General features: G+C 60.9%; 1 protein-coding gene across 7 annotated transcripts; it reads left to right on the plus strand.

The window, feature by feature from the left end:
• Positions 1-1,799: 1,799 nt before the first annotated feature.
• Positions 1,800-15,256, plus strand: ECE1 (endothelin converting enzyme 1). 7 transcript variants are annotated; one of them, XR_012583964.1, is made up of 19 exons: positions 1,800-1,823; positions 5,327-5,413; positions 6,371-6,512; positions 7,689-7,901; positions 9,290-9,414; positions 9,723-9,935; positions 10,027-10,218; positions 10,712-10,854; positions 10,936-11,050; positions 11,274-11,384; positions 11,621-11,719; positions 11,842-11,919; positions 12,317-12,420; positions 12,628-12,738; positions 12,867-12,934; positions 13,013-13,203; positions 13,296-13,391; positions 13,684-14,016; positions 14,483-15,256. XR_012583964.1 is itself a non-coding variant. In XM_074560588.1 (18 exons), the coding sequence occupies exons 1-18, from the start codon at positions 1,821-1,823 to the stop codon at positions 13,858-13,860; spliced, it is 2,268 nt and encodes a 755-aa protein (XP_074416689.1). In that variant the 5' UTR covers positions 1,800-1,820; the 3' UTR covers positions 13,861-15,256. The 7 variants fall into 7 exon arrangements, 6 of the variants coding, with proteins under 6 accessions (XP_074416689.1, XP_074416693.1, XP_074416692.1 ...); XM_074560588.1 differs by having other exon boundaries at positions 13,684-15,256; XM_074560592.1 differs by lacking the exon at positions 1,800-1,823 and adding an exon at positions 3,103-3,144 and having other exon boundaries at positions 13,684-15,256.
• The last annotated feature ends 255 nt before the right edge of the window (positions 15,257-15,511 follow it).

Below are 15,511 nucleotides of genomic sequence, written 5' to 3' on the forward strand. Positions count from 1 at the left end.
GGATGTGGGTGCTGAGGAACACCCCCCCCCATCCCACCCACCCCCCCGCAGGCTGGGGGAAAGTGGGGTGCACCCCTGGGGCGGGGGGGGAGGGGAAGTTAGATGAGTGGTTTTGTGTTTTACCGGATTTTGCATTATTTTCACCCAAAACGTGCCAGCGACACGAGCGTGGGTTGGGGGGGGGAGGGGGAGGATGGAGAAGGAGTTGGGGGGAGGGGGGCGGTCTCCCCTGCCTCAGTTTCCCCGCCGGGGGGGGGCACCGTGGGGCCCCGCGTGGCTTCCCAGAAGGTGGCAGTCTCAGCTCAAAAATCCGCCCCCCCCCGAAAGCTTCGGGGTGTCACCAAGGGCGCCCTGACGCCACGGGGATGGGCAGGGCTCCTGCAGGCCCCCCCAATCCCCCCGGCATCCCCCCCCGCTCCCGCCACCGTCCCTTTGCATCCCGCCTCCCCCCCCCCCCCCCCCCCCGTTTCTTTGGAGGTTTGTCGCTCCATCCGTGAGACGAGCGTGTCCGTGCTCAGCCCGCCGGCCCGGCACAGGGGTCCGGGGTGGTGGCACCGTGTCCCTCCCCCCCCCCCATAGGTCACCCCATATGCAACGTCGCTGCGGGTGCTGGAAAGCTAATTGGAAAGCTAATTAAAAAGCTCGTTAGCCCGGCACACGGAGAGCCGCAATCTGGGGAACTCCTCGCTGCGAGGCCACGTGCACAAACCCGGCCAGGCTCGAACCCCAAAACCCTGCGAGGGGCTGTGAAACACGGGGGGGGGAGGTGGGGGGGGCGGGCAAGGCTTATAAATTTATAAGCTCGCACCATTGCACGCTCGCAAAATCGTGCCCTTGCACGAGCGGGGGCGTGCACGCTCGCACGACGGTCTGCGTGCACACAATCGCGGGCTCGCACGTGATTGTGCGCTTGCACGCTCACGCAGTCACCTGCGCCCACGCGTGCGACGCGGCACGCATGCCTCTCCCCCCCACACACCCCCCGGGCCCTTGCACGGGTGCGTGCTTGGCGGCTCACGAAACCGCTCGCTTGCACGAGCGCGGGGCTTCGCGGCCTTCCTTGCACGCTCGCCTGCGGGCACGGCCGCGCGCTTGCACGCTTTGGGCCCCCGGCAGCACCGCCTGCTCGCACAACCGCGCGCTCGCACAACCGTACCCTCGCACAACCGCACGCTCGCACAACCACGCGCTCCCACAACCGTACCCTCGCACAACCGCACGCTCGCACAACCACGCGCTCGCACAACCACGCGCTCGCACAACCGTACCCTCGCACAACCACGCGCTCGCACAACCACGCGCTCGCACAACCGTGCTCTCGCACAACCATACCCTCGCACAACCACGCACTCACACAACCGTACCCTCGCACAACCGCACACTCACACAACCACACACTCGCACAACCATACCCTCGCACCACCGCACGCTCGCACCACCGCACGCTCGCACCAACACCCCGCATCCCTGCGCCGGCGAGTGAGCTGCCGTGATTTACCGGGGGGGATGCTCGCAGCAGCTGCTGGGGGGGTGGGTGGGGGTGGGTGGGGGGAAGGGGACACAAACACAGGACACACAGGGACCCCCCCCAAGGCGGGATTTGGGCCCCCCGAAAGAGTTAAAGGAGGCGGGGGAGGAGCCCGCCCCCCCCCCCCCGCCCCCCCCGGCGGCCCCATTGGTTTCCCATCCCAGGTACGGCCTTTGCTCGTCACCCGCCGTCACTCTCCGCCGCGTAACGAGCTGCGCCGGGGCTCAGCGGAGCCCGCCCCGGGGGTGGGGGGGGTGGGGGGGCCGAGGCCGGCGGGAGCGGGGGGGCAGCCATGGTGAGTGAATGCGGGGGGGGGCGGCGCAGGCGGCACCCCTAATGCGGGTGGGGGGGTTGGGGGTCGGGTCATCTGGCCGAACCGGGGCGATGCGTCGCCCGTGGGATGCGTGTTGCAACCCCCCCATGGGATCCCCCAAGGGACCCCCCTCTGCACCCCCATGGGACACCCATTTTCCCCCCCCAAGTGCCTCCCATGCACCCCCGAAGGGACCCCCATGGGATCCCCCAAGGGACCCCCCTCTGCACCCCCATGGGACCCCCCTTTTCCCCCCCACAAGTGACTCCCATGCACCCCCGAAGGGACCCCCATGGCATCCCCACAGAACCCCCGTGGGCCCCCATTTCACCCCATGCACCCCCCCATGGAACCCCCATTGCACCCCCCCAAGGGACCCCCATAGGACCCCAGTGCACCCCCCCAAGGGACCCCCACGGGATCCAGCCGCACCCCCATGGGACCCCCATGGGATACACCTGTAGCCCCCTGGGACCCCCCAACACCCCCCAACGCACCCCCCCTTGCACCCTCCAAGGGACCCCCCACCAACACCCCTGCGTGCCCCCCCCGTCACCGCCCATCGACTCCCCCAGCCGGCTTTGCTTTGTGGCCAGCGGGTCCCCAGGGTGGGGGGGGACACCAAAGTGGGTGCCCCCCCCCTCCCCCCAGCCCCCAGCCCTTGACCCAAACCCGCAGGGATTTGCACTGGGTTTCCCCCTGCAAGTGGAGGGGTGCCCCCCCCCCCCAGCAGCACCCACTTTTGGAGGGGGGGGCTCTTTGCAAACTGGCCTCCTCCCTCCCCCCCCCCCCGGGTTTTTTTTGGCAAACTTTAACCGGTTTTTGTTCCTTTTTAGGCTTTTTTTTTTTTTTAATTTATCTGCAGCCGGGGGCTCCCTGCAAAACTGGGTGCCCCCCCCCCCTCCCAGCACCCCTATGTCCCAGCACCCCCTCCCCCCCATCCCAGCACCCCTAATTAACGCCAGGGCCCCTAATGAAAGCCAGGCGTTGCTAATTACCCCCTGAGCATCTTAATGAGCCGCTGGGTGCTGACTGCAGGTCCTGGAGGTGCAGGGGGCACCCATGGGTGCTGGGGGGGAGCCCGGGCGGGCGCCGCTGGGTGCGGGGGAGGTTTGGGGGTGCGGGGATGGTCTGGGGGGGCTGGGGGTGAAATTAGGAGTTGGGGGGGGGAAGAGAAACGCCATCGCCCGCGATCGCGGCCGTGGTTGCTCCGAAATGGCGCCCGGGCGGGAATTGAAAGGAACCGGCGGCGGCGCCCCGATACCGGGGTGAGGGGCTCCCCCACCACCACCACGATACCGGGGTGAGGGGGCTCCCCCGGAGGGTGTGGGGGGGGGGTGCAGGGTGGTGGGTGCCCCCTTCCCACTTCCCCCCCCGGACCTTCCTCGGCGGCTGCGGGCTCGAAACGCTCGGGGTTTATTGTTTTTTAAGGCGGAGGAGCGGTTTGGGGGCAAATCGGGCGATTTAAGGCCCGGCGAAGACTTTTATAAGTTAGGAAGAGAAGGGAGGGGAAACCCCTCGGCTTGGACGGGGGGGTGTAAAGCATGCGTGCCCCCCCGCACCCGTGGGTGCCCCCCACCCTGTTGGAGCTGCGTTTTTATTGTGATTTAAACAAAAAGCAGAGCGGGGGGTGGCCAAAAACCACCCCGTTTTGACCCCAAAAAAGGGGGTGTTGCTGCTTTGCAAGCTGGAGCAGTGAGGGGTGGGCAGCACCCATGGGTGCTGCTTTGCCTCCATGCCCCCAATGTGGGGTAAGGTGGTGGTGGGGGGGTAACGGCGTTAAAAATACCTCCCGGACCCAATTTCCCTCAAATTAAAGATGCTGGGGGTTGATCCCGGGGGTGTTGGGGGTGGGGGGGAGGTGTTCAAGCTCAGCTTGGATTCCCCGATGTCTAATATGGGGTTGAGCCAGCACATCCCTAGAGAAAGGTTGGGGGGGGGGGGGGAAGGTGGGTTTTCCCCCCCCCCCCCTTTTCTCTTTTTCCTGCTGTTTTCAGTGTGGGGCAGGCAGGCGGGGTGGGGGATCGCCGAAAAAACCTCATTTCCTCAGGAAACGGAGTGAAAACCTTGGCTGGAAGCTGGGACTTCAGGAATTCGGTGCCGTGGGGGCTTCATGGACTCCCCCCCCCGCCCGCCCCCTCACCCCGGGGATTTGTGCCTGGAGCTGTGAATTTCAGCCATGCGCGAAGTGCGAAAACAAGGGGGAAAAGTGAAAGCGGATGGAAAAAAAGTATAAAATCAGATTTCACCGGCGATAAAATCTTGCAGTTAAAGCTTCCTCCCCCCTCCCGCGTTGCAGTTTGCAGGCTCAAGGCACCTGGAGGAGATTTTGGGGCTGGAAACTGAGCTTTTTGCACAACCGAGGAGGGAAACTGCCTTTTTTTTCTTTTAACCCTTTTTCCTCCCCGGGGTGGGTTTTGTGGCTGATTAAAGCCAGGCTGCGACCGGGGATCCGGGGGGAGGAGGGGATTCGTTAATAATTGTGCGAGGGGAAGTTGGGGAAGGCCATTAGCGGCGACGGGGCTGAGAACTTGCGCTTTCGTTGCGTGCGCCTTCCTGCCAGGGGAAACTGAGGTGCGGCTGCGTTGGGTTGGATCAACTCAGCGTCCCTTTGGGGACGATACCAGTGGGATGGGGACATCTGGATGGGTGCGAACCCCAGCCCTGCGCTGCGTGGGGGCCGAAGGGACGTGACCGGCGCCGCTCGGCCCGTCGGTGGCCGGGGCTCAGGGTGGGTTTTGGGGGGCTCACCCCCTCGGCGGCAGGCGGAGGGTTGTTTTCCCCGGCGGCAGACAATCTGGCTGGGTGGCAGGGCCGTGCCAGGGGGGAAGGAAACGGTGGCGGCGGCACGATAAGGGCCAGCTGCCAACCGGTGAGGTTTCCCCTTGTTTTTCTGCTGGGGGATGAGATAAGAGCAGGGCACCGGCGCGAGATAACGCCCCGGGGGACAAGGAGCTGGGAGGGAGCCCGTCAGTAGCCGAAATTCAAGGTGCCGTCGCCTTTGGGTGCTCAGAGGGAGCCACGGGTTGTTTCGGGGTGCGCACGGTTCGCAGATGGGGCGTGGAGCGCGAGCGAGCTGGTAGTTTCGGGGTGAAAAGCCATTTTCTCCGCTACCAGCCTTTCTCAGGTCCCCGGCACACCGGGCTTCCCCGGCACAGGGGAGGACCTGCACCCCGTTTCGGGGCCGGGAGCCGTTGGAGGAGGAACCGGCGTTATTCCAGGCTGAAGGGGAGGTTGCACAACGCGGCCCCGGGGGAAAGCAAGGCGGGTTCGGGCTTTGCTCAGCTTTTGGCTCCGGCTGCGTTGCTTTCCATAACCTTCCTCCGGTGTTTGTTTAGCGCTTTACTACCCCGGAGCCATTCGGGATTTAGCTCCCTGGAGGAGGAGGCGGCTTTAGGGGGTGCGTATCCCTTCCTCGCCCTCCTTCCTCCTCCTCGTCGATCCCGAGCCCCTGAGCACCTCTGTTTGCCGTTCTCCCCGCGCAGATGTCGACCTACAAGCGGGCGACGCTGGACGACGAAGACCCCCTGGACTCCATCAGTGAAAGCGATGGGTACCCCAACGGCTTCCAGGTAGGGGTTCTTGTGTGGTTTAGCGGGGGGGAAAAAAAGGCGATTTTAGGTCCTGGAAAGCAGCAAAGGAGGTTGGAGAAGGTTTTTCCGCCTGGGACCAGCCTTTCCACAGGGCAAAGTCTGGCGTGGGCAGAGCCGTGTTGGCTCCTGCTGCCCTTTGCTCCCCTCCCGGCAGCAGCGACGGGGGAGCCTGCGGGACCAGATCCTCTTTGCAAAGCCCCAGCACCCAGTTTTTTGCCGGCCAAGCCCCTTCCTGGCATGGCCGGGGCGAGCAATTATCGCGACGGTGGGAGCTTTGTCCCCGCACAAAAGGGGATTAGGTTAATTCCTCCCTGAGCAGCGGGAAAGCGGCTTAAAAAGGACCACGGGTGGTGAGAAGAAACCCCACGGCTGCCAGCGTCCGGCTTCGCCGGGGAAGATTTGGGGCTGGAGCGACGCTCTCGGTGCCGGCCCTGCTGCCAGCCCCATCGGCCTCTGCCCAAAATGGTGTTTACTGCCCCAAAAATCAGGGCTCCGCTGTGTTTTTTCGCTTTCCCCGTCGGGGCCATCTCCGCTCGCCGTCACATCGGGATGTTTCCTGGGGATGTTTTTCAGCTGAGCGGGAGTATCCTGTTACGGCACTTCCCGATGCCGTGGTGGCCCCCACCCTCTCCCAGCGCTGGCGGTGGGGACAGGGACCACTGGGGCGGGGGGGGGGATACAGCCGTGCTTGAGGAGGGATTCGGGTGGCACGGCGTAGCAGGTGAGCCTGCCGAAACGCTCGCCCCGCTCCCTTTCCTGCCATTGTGCCGCCCTTCCTGGCTGGTTTCTGGAAGGCAGCTGCCGCCTTTCCCAGCCCCAGCCATGCCGGATCCCTCGCCGGGGGCCAAATTCGTGCCGCGGGCTGCAGGGAGTCAAATGGGGGACACACGGGTGGGTTTTTCCGCCAGTGGGGAAACGTCGCTGCTTTTCCCGCAGGTGAACTTCCGCGGCTCGAGGAGCAGCCCGGGGTGCTGGGCTGAGCGGACGCGCTCCGAGAAGCAGCTGCTGGTGGTGGTGGGGGTGCTGGGGACCGTGCTGGCCGCGTGTCTACTGGGTCTCATCTTCCAGTACAGAGCCCGTAAGTCCTCGCACCGCGCAGGGGTCCTATGCCCTTGACCTGGGGGGGGTGGGTTCGCTGGGATGGGATGCCTGGGTCCAGGACGGGTTGCTCACCCGCCTCCCTTGCCCCAGGGCGGGATTCGGAGGTACCAGGCAGGATGTTCAGGTGTGGGGTGGGATGCGTGGGCACAAGACAGGGTGTTTGCCTGCATCCCTTGCCATGGGGCAGGATGCTGAGGCAGGGGATAGGATGCTTGCCTGCATCTCTCAGCCCAGGGTGGGATGCTCGGGCACGCGGCAGGGTGTTTGCCTGCATCCCTTGCCCCAGGAAGGGATGCGTGTCTCATGCTTTACCCCAGAACTGGATGCTTGGGCAGAGGATGGGATGCTTGCCCACATCCTTCCTCACTACAAGAAAGATTTTGAGGTGCTGGAGCGAGTCCGGAGAAGGGCAACGGAGCTGATGAGGGGTTTGGAGCACAAGTCTCATGAGGAGCGGCTGAGGGAGCTGGGGGTGTTCAGCCTGGAGAAGAGGAGGCTGAGGGGAGACCTTCTCGCTCTCTAGAACTCCCTGAAAGGAGGGGGTAGCCAGGGGGGGTCGGGCTCTTCTCCCAAGGAACAGGCGAGGGGACAAGAGGAAACGGCCTCAAGTTGTGCCAGGGGAGGTTTAGATTAGATATTAGGAAAAATTTTTATGCTGAAAGGGTTATCAAGCATTGGAAGAGGCTGCTCAGGGCAATGGTTGAGTCACCATCCCTGGAGGGATTTAAAAGCCGCGCAGACGTGGTGCTTAGCGATATGGTTTAGTGATGGTTTTTGTCAGAGTTAGGTTGATGGTTGGACTTGATGATCTGAAAAGTCCCTTCCAACCTTGGCAATTCTATGATTCCATGGTCCTTCCCAGGATGGGATGCTCAGGCACTGGACAGGACGCTTGGGCACAGGATGAGACGCTCGCCCGCATCCCTCGCCCTGGGACGGGATGCTCAGGCAGGATGCTCGGGGATGGGATGCTGGTTCATATTACTTGCCCCTGGATATTGTTGCCCTGGAGCGAGGTGTTAAGGCACAGGGTGGGATGCTCGGGCACCAGATAGGATATTTGCCCACATCCTTCGTCGCGGGGCAGGATGCTCCCTGGTGCAGCTCGTCACGCCGCGGCGGAGGAGCTGAACCCCTCATTCCCAACCCCCAGGGTCGCCCGCCGTGTGCCTGTCGGAAGCCTGCATCTCCGTCACCAGCTCCATCCTCAGCTCGCTGGACCGGGCGGTGAATCCCTGCGAAGACTTTTTCAGCTACGCCTGCGGGGGCTGGATCAAGGCCAACCCCCTCCCCGATGGCCACTCGCGCTGGGGCACCTTCAACAACCTCTGGGAGCACAACCAGGCCATCATGAAGCATCTGCTGGGTGAGTACGTGGGAGCGGTGGGACCCCCGCGGGGCCAAGGAGTCCCTTTAGGTCCAGGGGATGCCAGAAACATGCCCGCGAGGACGTAAGGTTGGACTTAAACCCCCAGTGTCAAACCGATCCGTGACGCGCGCGCGCTGCAAGGACATTGGGAAGCAGATCCTGGCTGTGTTTGCTCTCCTGGATGCCCGTGGGATTTTTGGCCGTGCTGACGCGGCTCTTTGGGGACGAGCAGGGGAAGGGTCCCGGCCTTGACTCCACAAACCCCATGGCGGCATTCCCAGGAGCTCTGAAATTCAGGATTTGCACCTCAGACTGCATCCAGAGACCGTAGCACCCCAATATCACCCCAAGGAGATGTTTTTTTCCTCCTGCTATAGCTTCCAGCCTTTGTGAGCAGCCTTTTTGGGGTGCTGGCTGCTGATCTGGCTGGTTTTTGGGGGGCCAAAATTCCCCCGGCGGAGGGAGGATCCTGGGCTCAGCCTCTGCGTGCGAACACCGAACTGGGGCGGCTTATCCGAGCAACCGGCGGGGACGGTTTGTTCAAGCTTTGAGCAAACAACTGGCTCCTTATCAGCACTTTCCACTGCGCCGGGGCTGATTATCTGAAAAGAGAAGGTTTGGGGAGAGTGTTGTCTTTCAGAAGAAGGGGGGTGGCGCGGGAACGGCTTCATCCCTGGCTCTTCCCGCAGAAATCTGGCGCTGGTTTTACCGGGAGAAGGGACCGGGCCTCCGTCCAAGCGGTCGCGCTCGGCATTTCCTTGAATTCCTTGGAGCCGAGGGACCTTTAGTTAATAAAACCACACAGCTGGGAAGCCAAAGGTGCAAGCTGTGTCATGAGGAAAATAAAATTAAAAAAAAAACAACAACAACAAAAAAAAACCCTAAACCTCTGGGGAAGCAGAATTTTAGAGTGGGGGGGAAAAAAAAATAAAAGGATGGTTTTGGGTTTTGGAGGCAGAGGAGAAAAATGGGTTTATTGTTCCTTCTCGCAGGAATAAATAATATAGAGCTGGAGAGCGCCAGCACGGGGGCAAGGGCAGCGCAGGGGGCTGGATGATGCTGGGAACATCAGAGCTGCTGGAAAAATGCTTTTTGTTTTTTCTTTCTTTATCTTTCTGCTCCAAAGAGCCGGAGCAGTCGCTGCGGGTGGGAGAGGAGATGGAGGCAGGAGGCCAGGAAGGGCTGGGGGCCACGGGGTGCCCTTGGGGTCACAGAGGAGATCGGTGGGACAATCCTCGGCGCCTTTTTGGAGCCTGGCTTTGCCCGAAACGGGGCTGAATGTTTCTCCGGTGGAAGGATGGGGGCTCTGGCAGGCATCGGCAGGATGGGGGATGGATGTCCATCCTCGGGGACCCCCTGTGAGCCCCTCTGGCTACCTCCCGTAGAAAACACCACGGCCAACGTGTCGAGCGAGGCGGAGCGCAAGGCGCAGCGTTACTACCAAGCCTGCATGAACGAGAGCAAGATCGAGGAGCTGCGCGCTGCCCCGCTCATGGACCTCATCCAAAAGGTTCGTCCCCTGCCTTGCAGCAAAGCTGCCTTCCCCGGGCGGCTGCGAAATGGGAGGAAAAAGCTCCTTTATGGGCAGTCCCAGCCCCCTCCAGACCCCATTCCCGGTGCTTCCTGGGGAAGAGCATCCCTCAGGGCAGGCGGGCAGAGAGGGGAAGGGATTTGTAAGGTTTATAGGCAGGTCTTGCCTCTCCTGAGCTTTTTAGACCCATTGCAAGATGTTTCCCCCCAGGGTGGGCATTGGGGGGATATTTAAGCAGCTCCAGGTGGTCATTCCTTACCCAAAAACTGGTTGCTGTCTCTCCCCAGCTGGGCGGCTGGAACATCACGGGTCCCTGCGCAGGGGACAACTTCAACGCGACGCTGCGGGAGGTGACAGCACATTACCGCACCTCGCCCTTCTTCTCCGTCTACGTCAGCGCCGACTCCAAAAACTCCAACAGCAACGTCATCCAGGTGGATCAGTCGGGGCTAGGCCTGCCGTCGCGGGATTACTACCTGAACAAGACGGAGAACGAGAAGGTCAGGTTGTCGGGGGAAATCTGGCTTTGCCGGGAGGTGTCATGGGTGGGTGGCACCCACCATGCTGATCCCCCCCCATCCTACCATGTAGGTGCTCGCCGGGTACCTGAACTACATGGTGCAGCTGGGGATGTACCTGGGCGGCACCGATGAGGAGTCGACGCGGCAGCAGATGCAGCAGATCTTGGATTTTGAGACGGCGTTGGCCAACATCACCATCCCGCAGGAGAAACACCGGGATGAGGAGGTCATCTACCATAAAATGACAGCCGGAGACCTAAAGGTAGGGATGGAGCTGGCGAGCCTCCCTGCTCCGCCGTGGTTTGGGAAGCGGGATGGACGGGTGGAGGTGACGCAGCTCCTCTGAGGAAGCCTAACGCTGGCTGACACCGTCTGGGAAGCTCTTGTGCAATAGCTTGGCCCATGTCCTCCTTGGGGAAATCCCACCCTGACCCGCTCCTCCCATTCTCTGGACCACCCTCAGGGCTGCGGTCCGGCTGCGGACGTCAACTCGGTCACCTCCCCGTGTCCCCGAAGGGGCCCTAATGGCTTATGTCAACATTTTTGACGCCCGCCCCACTTTCTTTTCCTTTGCGGGAGGAAATTGTTTACTCCCCTCCGACCTTTGGAGGATGCTGCTGTTATGGGAAGCGGTCTCTGCAAAATCAGCTGAATCCCTCAAACGGGGGCTGATGCAGCGGCTTCCAGCTCGGGAAGCGGCTGCCACCCCCCCTTGGATGGCTTTTGGGTCCGTAGCAGCGGCGTGGCTTTTGCAGGAGCTGGCGCCAGCCGTGGACTGGATGCCCTTCCTCTCCACTGTCTTCTACCCGGTGGAGCTCAACGAGTCGGAGCCCGTCGTGGTCTACGCCAAGGAGTACCTGGAGCAGGTCTCCGACCTCATCCTGGCCACCGATAAATGGTGAGAGCCCCCAGCCCGCACGGAGGGCTGTCCGGGGAGGGCAGGCACGTCCTGCCGCCTGCTCACCACCTCTTGCCACAGTCTCCTCAACAACTACATGATCTGGAACCTGGTGCGGAAAACCAGCCCCTTCCTTGACCAGCGCTTCCAGGATGCTGAGGAAAAATTCATGGAAGTGATGTACGGGACAAAGAAGGTGAGGGGGAGCCCCCCACTGCCCCCACGTCGCCGTTAAAGTGGTGACAGCTTTTTAAGCAAAGTCCTCATCACATTGCATCCAAAAACTAGAGATGTGGGGCAGGTTTTGGGGTGGCAGCTCCGGTGCAGGGGGATGGATGCGGACCCCATCTCCCAGTGGGACAAGCGGATGGGAAGGTGCGGGACTTTGGCCACTGACGACCACCTCTCTCCCCATGCAGACCTGCCTCCCGCGCTGGAAATTTTGCATCAGCGACACGGACAACAACCTGGGCTTCGCCCTGGGGGCCATGTTCGTCAAGGCCACCTTCGCCGAGGACAGCAAGCAGGTGGTACGTCCCCACGCGAGCAGCGTGCAAGCCACCACGACGGTGGACAGTTGGGGCAGCCAATGTTTCTCTGCCCACCTTTTGTCCACCGTGCATCTCCTTTCACTGGGTTTTTCACCCGTCTGCATGCCATTTCGGCATCCCGGCCTCTTCCTCCCCACCGGGGCGAAGGGTCCTTGAAGTCTCCGGGGTGGAAGCCGTCTCTCCGGGCTGACGTTGCTCTGCCTTTTTTTGTCCAGGCAGAGGAAATGATCGCGGAGATTAAAACAGCCTTCGAGGAAAGCCTGGAGACCTTGCAATGGATGGACGAAGAGACGAGGAAATCAGCCAAAGAGAAGGTGAGGAGCTGGGGAGGAGCAGCGCTGGGGAGGAGGGGGTGACGGTGGGGGGTGGTGGAGCTGGGCAAGCCCATCCTTCCATCCCTGGCACCAAAAGCACTCTGGTCCTTGTCACCCCCCAGGCAGATGCCATCTACAACATGATCGGCTACCCCAAGTTCATCATGGACCCCAAGGAGCTGGATAAAGTTTTTAATGATGTGAGTTGGTCAGATACATCCCCTGGGTCCCCTGTTCCCCCCTCTGCTGGCGTATGCAGGACGTGTGCCCATCACCACGGCCTCAGGGTTAGCCTCAAGCCCTAGGTTTCCTCCAGAAGGGTCTCACTGGTGTCCTTGGCCATTCTCTGGGGGCTTCCCGGAGAGCTGCAGGCCAGTTCTGGGGTGGCTGTGGCTCTCGGGATCCCTGCCTGGGAAGAGGAGGAGCCGGTTTCCGTAACGGTGATTCATTGCTCCGCTGAGACTCTGCAGATGTTGGAGAGGAGGAGAAATGAGAGCGGACGTAACTCAGCCGGCTCCGGAGGCTCAAATATGACCATGGAGGGAGGAGCGGGGCCGGGCGATCACCGCGCGCCGCTCACGCCTTGCTCTTTTGCAGTACGAGGCTGTGTCTGACCTCTACTTCGAGAACGTCATGCAGTTCTACAACTTCTCAGCCAGGGTCACCGCCGACCAGCTTCGCAAACCACCCAACCGGGACCAGTAAGTCCTCTGCTCTACTTCCCTGTTGTGCTCAGTGGGGAATATCACAATATCTGGAGCACTGGGATTTGTCGTCCACCAGGCCATGCTGGTTTGGGGGAGTTAAATTGGGGCTGATGGCTTTGCACCATGATAAATGGATGGTGTTGGAGCAAACATCAGCATTGGCTTTGTGCTGCCACGTTGGCCGTGTCCGTGTCCCTGCAGGTGGAGCATGACGCCTCCGACCGTCAACGCATACTACTCTCCCACCAAGAATGAGATCGTCTTCCCTGCCGGCATCCTCCAGGCCCCTTTTTACACCCGGGCGTCTCCCAAGTAAGAGCCTAAGGAAAACAGGGAGGACAGGATTCCCAAATTTCCTCCCATCCCAAAACTGGAGGCTAAACTTCATGGCTGTGGGGAGCAGCGGCTGCTCTCTAAATCTCAGCATCGCCCTCCCGCAGGTCACTGAATTTTGGTGGGATTGGCGTGGTGGTGGGTCATGAGTTGACGCATGCCTTCGATGACCAAGGTATGGCCAGGCCCAGGCGGGTGGGCTGCCGGAGGGTTGGCTGGCGGGGTGATGGAGGACCCACTGTGTTTTCGGCAGGGCGGGAATATGACAAGGATGGCAACCTGCGTCCCTGGTGGAAGAACTCCTCGGTGGAGGCCTTCAAGCGGCAGACAGCGTGCATGGTGGAGCAGTACGGCAACTACACCATCAATGGCGAGGCTGTCAACGGCAAGCACACCCTCGGGGAGAACATCGCTGACAACGGTGGCCTCAAAGCTGCCTACCGGGTAGGGCCATGGGGCTGGGGGGATGCGGTGGGGGGCATGGTGTGGTGGGATCGGTGGTGTCCACTGAGCCCACTGTGCTCCCTGGCCTCCAGGCATATCAAAACTGGCTGAAAAAGAATGGGGAAGAGGAAACCCTCCCAACTCTCGGCCTCACCAACCACCAGCTCTTCTTCGTTGGCTTCGCCCAGGTAGGTCACTCGGTGGTGGGTAGGGAGGGCGGACGCACAGGTTCTTGAGGGGTGGAGGCATGGCCAAGTGGTGTTGGGAGGGTGTGACAGCAAAACTGAGGTCTCCAGAGATGCTGCGTGGTGGATGGAGAACCAGACCGGGGTGGTGCTGGTTAAACAGCGAGACAAAGCTGGAGCTCGAGCTGTGTAGGTGCCCATCACTCAAGCAGGGAGGTCCGATTTGGCACCGAGTGGGGCCTTATGGTTGCGGCTACCGGCAACCATACTCGTGCTTCTCGCCTTCCATTTGCAGGTGTGGTGTTCGGTTCGCACGCCGGAGAGCTCGCACGAGGGGCTCATCACCGACCCCCACAGCCCCTCGCGTTTCCGCGTCATCGGCACAGTCTCCAACTCCCGGGAGTTCGCGGAGCATTTCGGCTGCCCCCTCGGCTCCCCCATGAACCCCCCCAAGAAATGCGAAGTCTGGTGATGGGCGAGCACTGGAGGGAACCGGCTGCCGGTTGCTTCGTCCTTGCTGACAGCTGGATTTCCCCGGTCCTTTTGAGAGGCTCAAACCACTTCTCCATGCAACAAACTGCCCAGCTCTCAGCCGGAGCGGCGCCCCGCGTCCCCGGTGTCGTCCGAGGTTCGATCCACTGTGAAAATTCCTCATCCTCTCGCTCGTTTGTGAAAGGACTTCGATTTTGGGGGTCTTTTCCTTCCCACCATGACCGGGCCACGTGTCGAGGCGCGTGCATCCATGGGCACTGCCCTGTATTTACACACGCAGCGCTCCAGCCTGACCCACCCCCCCCCGGCAAAATGCCTCTTTTTCGGAGGCGATAAAGGGAATGCCACGATGCCGGTGCATTTGGCTGCGTGTCTAAATACACCTGACGTACCTTCCTCTCTCCAAAGATACGCACATGAGGATGGAAAATATTTTAAGATATATTTTTTTTTTTGGTGGGGGGGAGGGGAAATATATATATTTTTGTTCATGCGTCGTGGAATACACTGGAAAATTTCAGGGAAAATGCATTTAAAAGCCTTTTTTTAGTAAAAGATTCATATATTTATTAATTTTTTTTTATTTTTTTTTTTTTACTCAGTGCAGCTGTAGGTGCAGCACCCTGTGGTGACAGTCCCTCGGCCGGGGAAGCTGGATGGGGCTGCCTGGGCTGCGGATGCGAGTAGCCAGCCCCGGATCCCAGGTTTCTCCAGGAGGGACTGTCCTCAGAGGATGCTGATGGGGAAATTGGGAACAGCGGGCCTGGGGACAGGGCTGGAAGGATGCTGTGGGTCGCAGAAAGGCTCTGCCGGGATGCTGCAGCTCCTGGGATTAGCTTTAATCCCGGAGCACGAAGGGACAAATTGACATGCCAAAGATGTCACGGAGGCGGTGACGCTGTGGATGGAGCACCCGGTTTTCCCTCCTGTCGCCTCTGAAGAGAGGTCAGCCGCTTTTTCCCGGCCCAAAGGCTTCCCTGGACAAGCGCAGGCAGTTCCTACCACTGCTTCACTCGCCGCCGTATGGCCTGGGAAACTGCAAGCCCCGAAACCACCGCACGGCCCCAAACCTCCATCCTTCCGTGGCCGGTTCGGCACCGCTGTAAGATCTGGCCAGGATAGGGGCGAGGGGCTTTTTTTAAGGGTTTTTTTTAATGCTCCTTTTGCGGTTTTGAGAAGAAACCACTTACAGTAGCTCAGGTGCTGCATGTTGTCTCGCGGGGCACCTTCTTGCTCTAGACAGAAAGCAAAGACGTAGAGGGATTTTTAATATTTATATGTAAAAGAAGGGATGGGGCGGGATTTTTTTTGTAACTATTTTTTCACCCTACGTGGGCTTATCGTAATTGAAATAAATACTTTTTACTGGGTCTGGAGCTGCTCACCTCTTGTTCTTTCGGACAGCAGGGAGAGTCTTGTGTCCCCTCTCCGTATCTTTCTCCCTGTCCCCAGCGATGAGTCCATCCTGTGCTGACAAAAGTGAGCTGAGGAGGCTTTTCCCAGCCTGTGCTTGGCATCGGCTGCCTCTCTCCGAGGCTAAAGCCGACTTGCTGCCGGTGGGTGGTTGCTTTCCACTTGTATGGCATGGCCCCACACATCTCCCCGGCAGGGAGGTCTTTCCCGGATGCTTT

The sequence above is a fragment of the Larus michahellis genome, chromosome 16, assembly GCF_964199755.1.
Source record: "Larus michahellis chromosome 16, bLarMic1.1, whole genome shotgun sequence".
Taxonomy (NCBI): domain Eukaryota; kingdom Metazoa; phylum Chordata; class Aves; order Charadriiformes; family Laridae; genus Larus; species Larus michahellis.